The sequence below is a fragment of the Hyposmocoma kahamanoa genome, unplaced genomic scaffold, assembly GCF_003589595.1.
Source record: "Hyposmocoma kahamanoa isolate Upper Pololo Valley unplaced genomic scaffold, ASM358959v1 192, whole genome shotgun sequence".
Taxonomy (NCBI): Eukaryota; Metazoa; Arthropoda; class Insecta; order Lepidoptera; family Cosmopterigidae; genus Hyposmocoma; species Hyposmocoma kahamanoa.
In genome coordinates this window covers 692,932-700,497 of record NW_020653719.1, presented here as the reverse complement: position 1 = coordinate 700,497, position 7,566 = coordinate 692,932, and the positions used below count along the sequence as shown (strand labels likewise).

The window sequence follows — 7,566 nt, the reverse complement described above, 5'->3', positions numbered from 1 at the left end:
ACACACACACACACACACACACACACACACACACACACACACACACAGAGAGAGAGACAAACGCGCACGCGCGCACATTCATGCACTGTACATCCCCTAACCCATCATACACACTTTTCACTCAAAATTTTTACATATAATCACTTTCTTATCACACTTACTAACTTTTCTAATATGTCAGTACCTTTTCTCAAAATAACAAATAAATAGTGTATTTTCAAATCATCACTCCAATTTATCCTTAACGTCTTAGTAATTTCAAAAACATCACAATATTGTACCATTGAGATCCGGTGGTGGATACCTGGTTACCTATAATACAGGTCCAACCTAGTTTAGGCACTAGTCTTCCGCCTCACAATTTTCACTGTATAATGTTCTTTACGATAAATACCCTGTAATTTGTATTGTTAAGGTGGAAAGAACAATAAATAAATTATTATTATTATAGTTCAAGTTTTTTTTTAGGTTTTTTTTCACTCTTTTTCAGCTGTGGTAGCGTAATGGTTTCACCCACGGCCTCTCACCTTTGAGGTTTTCGGAATTTATGTGCGAAATTTACGTAAAAATTTACCACGAACTTTTTCGGTGAAGGAAAATATGGTTAAACCTACTCATTGAAGAAGGTTCATAATCCTCGGAAAACGTGTGGCGACCTCAATTCGCAATAAGGCCAGGGTGGCCTAAACCATAGAACAATAAATACAGTAGAAATGGTTAGTTAGCGTCAGACGCGTGCCAACTACATAGGTTTCGAAAGACCTACTTGAGCTCAGTCTGCCATTTTCGCTTTGTATATGTATGGTTGTGTCATTCTTTTGCGTAAACTGTTAAAATCCTAGAAAAATGCCTTATTGTGCTTTTTTGTAGATCAAACGTGATAGCTTAATCAAAAATATAACCTGTAGTTGTATTTCAAACCATCGTAAGTGTTATTTTAATAAATTTTTAATATTCTGATTACCTATTCGTTCAGATGTTAATTGTTCGTCGTAGTCCAGCTACTGGCCGCAAGATGGTAGCATATTGAATAAAATTTTAATATAAAATCGAAACGTCGTAACTTGAAATAAAGGTATTGAACTTTCAACGATATAGCGACTGGGTAAAGTTCAAATTATATTAACAATCCAGAATTTGTTACATCTTTTTAAATTAGAAACTATGACCAATCATTGTCAAGATTTCATAGTGTTTATCATTTTGTTTTTGCGCGTTTTGGCGACATCGGTTCTGATAGTAATCGAGACTTATGGAACTTCCATAGTTTTTTTTCCTCCGTGGCCCTCGCCTGAGAGGAAACCCGTGTCCAGCCAGTGGGACGTATAAATGGGTTGATGTTGTATTCACTTTTGAATTTGAATATTCGCACCCTTGCTTAATAAGGTCACATCTACTAAATGAAAACATTTCAAGAGAAAGGTTTAAAGATTATACGAACAGAATTATTAGCAATACATATTTTTTTATGCTCAAGAGTCGACATTATCTCGGCTCGAATTTAAATTTTTCCCGTAACAATACGGTTAATTTTGCTTGGGCCGAGCGGCAGGGGCTTTACTTCAGAATTTTTTACAAACGAAATTAAAGCCATTGGAAAAATGTATATCATATAGTATACGTGTTCTATTTAGTTCAGTTCATAAAAAAATATTAATGGTATATATAAAATATTTACTGGAGATACAGCGGTTTTAGTGATTTCTCACCGTATAGCAATCAGTGGGGAGTGGCACAGAGACTTGGAGGCCTATACCCAGCAGTGGGTGAAGTCAGGCTGTATATGATGATGATGATAGCAATCAGCGTATATCCTCAATTTTACTATTTATATTTTTTTCAAAGTAATTGATTCAACACTTTTACTGTTATGTGGAATCAACCAAAGCCATTTGAGGTTGTATCGACCCTTAAATAGGAGAGTTGTAAAATTTCACATAACATCATTGACTTACAATTATATGGACGTCGGGTCCGCACTAAAAAGTATCCGAACTTATAGGGCGTTAAAATCGTATACAGAGCGTCATTCACGCTTTAGTCTTCGTTTGTTCGACTGACAGCGGAGCAAGCAAATTTAGACAGTACTGCGATGACATTACAATTTAAATTCAACGTTTTAGCTTTTTCATATTCCTTTACATGTCACTACGTTTAAATAGGTTGACTTGGGACATTTTTTTCGTGGTTTTTGTATTAGACCCGTCGTCCATTTATTTGTAAGTCAATGCATAATATAGATAACTATTTTATGTAGTTCGTATCACGGCTACGACTTTCATGCGATAAAAGCAGTTTTGACGTATGATTACTTGTGGCTTTATTATACTACCGGTAATTTAATTGTAATTAAGGGTAATGTAATTTTTAACCGACTTCAAAAAAAAGGAGCGTTCTCAATTCGACTGTGTGTTTTTGTTTGTACGTTACGGTTTCCGAACCGATTGTGATGATTCTTTTTTTGTTGGATCTTTTCAACTAAAACAGGTAAAACGGGTACCTCAGTAGTGCCCCATTTCAATTTGAAGAAAATATTCCACCTCTAAGGGTGGCAAACTAGGGGATGAATTACTTTTGAGGTCTATTTTATAGTATTCTGTACTGAGATTATTAAGTTTACAAAAGACGATAACTTTTATATGCTTAAATAGGACAGTCTTAAAATGTATAAAGTACTTATACATGTTATAAAGTACTTATTATTTCTATAACATTCATGATGTAAAAACACTTTTGACGTATGATCATATGTGGCCTCATTACACCAAGGGTACATGTTTTTAAATTGAAATAAGAAAAGATTCCTTTTCTAATTTGTATTATGATGAATATTTTCATTCTGCAGGACTCTTTTCGGATGAAGGCGACTTCCATAAATCGCGGCAATATACGGTACACTAATCGCATGAGGGCGATCCTTCCTTTTCTCTGATTTCTTTCTTGTGAGTAAACATGACGATTCCCTATTTGTTGTTAGGGGAAAAAAATAAGAAATATTCCGTGTGCGATAACAAATTTATGTTGCGAGCGCTTCATATCAAGTGGTCGCGTGACTCGATGGGAAAGAGATCGGAAATGAAACAGTCGGAGCCTTTTAGCCTTTCTCATGTAACGTGTAACAATTACTCTTTAAAATAATTGAATGGAATATCTACTTCTCTGATAGTTTTGTCAGCAGTTTACACAAATACAAAAACCGAGTGATTTTGAAATTCGATTTTTCGGTTTTTAATTTTCGGTTATCCGGTTATTGGGTTTTTTCGGATACTTTTTTGGTGTTACCCAAATAATTATTTATAAGTGTCAAAAAACTAAAACGACTTCAAATAGGCATTTATTTTCTAGAATTGACATTACAGCATTGACAATTAAGACACAGCTAAGGTCTTAAAAGTCAATTTTCGAATTATATAAAAAAAACCAACAACAACATAAATATTTTAACATGATTAGTGCTTATTTAGAAATAAATAATTACACAACTTCTTTTTCAGTTTACGTAGTGATATCAGCGTCAGGCTTGAAAATTGGACATATAATAATAATAATAATAACGCAACACACTGATAGTCCCGTACCAGGGTAACCCTGTATCGCGAGTGCCATGGCACACACACACATAAGACATTCACAAATTACACCCAAACTTATGAGAGAAATAAATGTATTACACATATTTCTTCCGGCCTGGGAATCGAACCCAGGACCTCTGCGTGGCAATCCAGGGTGGTAACCGTTCGGTCACGGAGGCAGTTTGCATGCATAAAAACGTTATCGATTAATTTCGCTCCTAGAATCTTTAAAGTCTCTCCAGAAAAGTAGTCATATTGCATACATGTCCTTATTATCCTTTTTTTGAAGTCGTTTAGAAACAATTGAATGTATTGTTATTTTACATATTAATAATCACTAACTTTAAGTGACTTTGTTTTGTTTCGAAATACAAACAATATTCGAAACGATTCGAATTATGTTTTAAAAAGTCCTGACAAAAAATTGGATTTGTTTAATAATATATTATTATTTTGGTTTTTACGGAAATGGGTTTTGAATATAGTGTTTAAAAATGTAAACATAAAACCTATTTGGTTTTATATTATAATACAAGTCTCGAGCACTTAATATCTAAGAGGATTTGAGATGAAAACAACTACTGCTGCCAAAATAAATCAATCGAGGAACGCCTTACAATTTCAAAGTAAAAGAACAAAAGACGATCGTTACTAATGTATCTTAGTAGGATAGTGGTGGTCCTTTGTACCCAAAGACAAATAGGGGCAATCGTTTCGGTCCATCGGGCTTTATGACATGGTACTGGGTCGGAACACTAACACCGTAATAAAGAGAAAGCAGTAGTATATTTCCATACAAGGTCTTACACGCACACAGGCTCTGTTACGGCTTTGCATATATTGTCGCTGATCGCTCGAGACGGAGGATAGTTGAATGTGTACAGACAAGGCGATTGAGCAAATGCCTGTATTGTATAACACATATTATACGTGTCGATGCTTTGTACAATATTTCCAAAGGAAAGGATTTTATCCCATAATCCACAACTTTGTCCTTTTGTGTCAACTAAGAGTTTTGTGTATCTTTTTCTAAACTACTAAGACCCACCAAACGACAATAGCAAAAGAGTTAAAAGCCCAATGTGCATTAAAATGTATCAAATACATGCTTATTATTATGCGGTTATTACGTATTCTTTATTTTTATATATTTACACTTATAGACATTTTCACTATAATGTACTGTGGGCGCTTACATAGGAATCATTTTGTCTGAGTCTGAATCAGTTAAATATTATATACATTTTCACGGGAACACGGGGTCTCCTAAGGCCTCGTGTACATGAAAATATACACAATAACCTCCTAAGGTTAAACACAGGCTATATCATGATGTTTCTTTTCTACATCGATAAAGTAAATGATAACTAAATTTTGATCAAAAAGCCTTGAGAGCTGCATACTGGAATCTACTCGTATGCTCGGCACTGATTTACCAGTGCATGTGTGTGTTTGTGAACCTGCCTCCATGGCCGAACGGTTACCAAGCTGGATTGCCACGCTGAGGTCCTGGGTTCGATTCCCAGGCCGGGAGAAATATGTCTATGGCCTACATTTATTTCTTTCGTGTAATTTGTGCTTGTCTATGTGTGTGTCTATGGCAGCCGTGTCACAGGGTTTCCCTAGTGCGGGGCTAAGAGTGTGTTGCGTTCTGCGTTATTATAATATAAATAGTAGCAGTTGAGTTACTTGTGTAAGAGTTCGTCCAAGGAAGTACCTATATCTGCCACCAAGCAGTAATGTGAGCATTACTGCGTTTCGGTTTTTGTCGCGGCAACTTATGTCTTAGGGCGAAGGGTGCAGTGATAGTGCCTCTCAGGTCTTTGCGATTTAAAGCTCTGAGTGGTACTGGAACTGCTATGGACAGGCGTGTCGGTTACCACCAGGCGCACGACTTGTTCGTTCTGTCACTTGGTACAATAAATAAAAAATTTGTTCTTCTCACCGTTAGCGGCGTTGTACAATTTAACATAAAAACATAAAGTCGTGGTAGAGATACTGTCCTTTTTTTAGTACGGCCATGAACGTGGTACTGAACCGGAACATCAACACGTTTCCGTATCCTAGCTCTAAGGGAAGCCCTTTCGGTTTATGGTTGGTTTAGTTATTTGACATTGACGAAAAAACTCTATTCAAGCTTATAACGAAAACACACGAGCAAATTTGACTTGGAAAATTTTTGGAGGGTAGGTTTTAATAATGAGGTACTTATTTTTATCTTTTGTTCAGACAACAGGTCCATAAATTGCTTAGTTACTGCTCATACATTAGATCTTATCTATAAACCTAAAATATAACGAAAGGTGAAAAGGTTTGGTCAGTTTTATAGACACTTTTCATATATAGTTTTGTTTTATCTTTATCGTATACCTACCTATCAGTTCGGAAATTGTTTTTATTTTCTTATGTTTTAGTACTTACTTGGCACTGCTGCGGTCCTTGACGATTGGGAGAAGCGGGCTTAGGGCGCATCTTCTTAGCGGAGAGAGGTCTTGGATCGAGTCCGGTGACCGCTACGGACACAGTCGTGATGCCACTCATCACGCCGCTTGATGACGGTGACGTTGTGAGATCTGTGGACAGGAGATTGGGAATTAACAAATAAGCGAAACAACCGGTGCACTACTTGCGTTAAGAGTTCAGGGTAATGTTTACTGAGAATGTCTGCATTATTGTTCGCGGATGAAATGTAATCGACATGAATTTGAATGTAGTCACGCATGAAATTATGCCTAATGTCGATATGCTTAGTGCGTTAATGATAACTGTGTTGTTCTTTATTAAGGTTTGTAACTTTGGTTGTCACTAAAAAGTGTTACTGATTTGTCGACGTAGCCGAAAATTTCAGAAATTAACGCACGCACGCACACACACACACATACACACACGCACGCACACACACACACACACACACACACACACACACACACACACACACACTCACACTCTCTCTCTCTGTAGAAAGAACTATAATGAGTAGGTATTATATTGCTAATTAAAATATCAAATATGACTTTATAAAAAAAATATATGTTAAAATTTACATAAGTGATACTTGGCCACTTCTAAGCTTACACACATCCGCTGCTGGATATAAGCCTCCCCTAGACTACGCCAACTCTCCCAGTCTTGTGCCGCACGCATCCAGCCGCTCCCGGCCACCTTTCTTAGGTCGTCCGTCCATCTTGCCGCAGGGCGTCCCTCACTACGTTTTCCTTAACGTGGTCGCCATTCCAGAACAAGTCTGCTCCATCGGCGATCAAACCTCCTGCAGACATGCCCGGCTCACTGCTACTTTAGCTTACTTATTTTACGAGCTATGTCGGTCACTTTAGTTCTCTGACGTATGACCTCGTTAGGGATTCGCTGCATCAGAGAAACCCCAAACATAGCTCGCTCCATCGCACGCTGCGCGACCTTGAGTTTGTGGGTGAGGCCTGTTGTTAACGTCCACGTCTCGGCTGCGTAGGATAGGCCGGTAGAACGCGCTGGATAAAAGCCAAGTTTTCAGGCTTTGTGGCATTGACCTGAAGTACTTTACTCGACTTTAAGAATTCTCATTATGTAACGACTGCATAAAATATTATTAATATTTCACGACAATGTACTCGAGTACTTAAATAATCGAAATTGCCGCCGAAGTTAGGTGGACAAAAGTAACCTGAAAATTACCCTCCTACGTAAATAAGTCTACAAAGTATACATGTGTATATTTTACATTCATGTGAATGTAATATATTTAACAAAATGACTTCGGTTACATCGATCGCCAGCATAAATTCCCTACTGAGAACCACAGGTACGTCAACAGCTTTCAAAATAAACTGAATTTTAACTCAGTTATTTCCAGCCCGACGATTCTGGAATGTTGCTATCGGTAATTTACCAATTGATTAATTCAACGAAATTATGCGATATTTCGATATTTGGGGCGTGTAACCGCAAAGGTAAACATTGCAGAACATATTCCGTAAAATTACTATATTTGCAGTAG

General features: G+C 37.0%; 1 protein-coding gene across 1 annotated transcript in view; it reads right to left on the bottom strand.

The window, feature by feature from the left end:
* Positions 1 to 7,566, bottom strand: part of LOC113226639 (protein teashirt) — a 488,243-nt gene that overhangs the window by 121,009 nt on the left and 359,668 nt on the right. Inside the window, exon 4 of the mRNA XM_026459357.1 lies at positions 5,994 to 6,145. Within this exon, the coding sequence (XP_026315142.1) occupies positions 5,994 to 6,145 (152 nt within the window). The remainder of the gene's footprint in view (positions 1 to 5,993; positions 6,146 to 7,566) is intronic.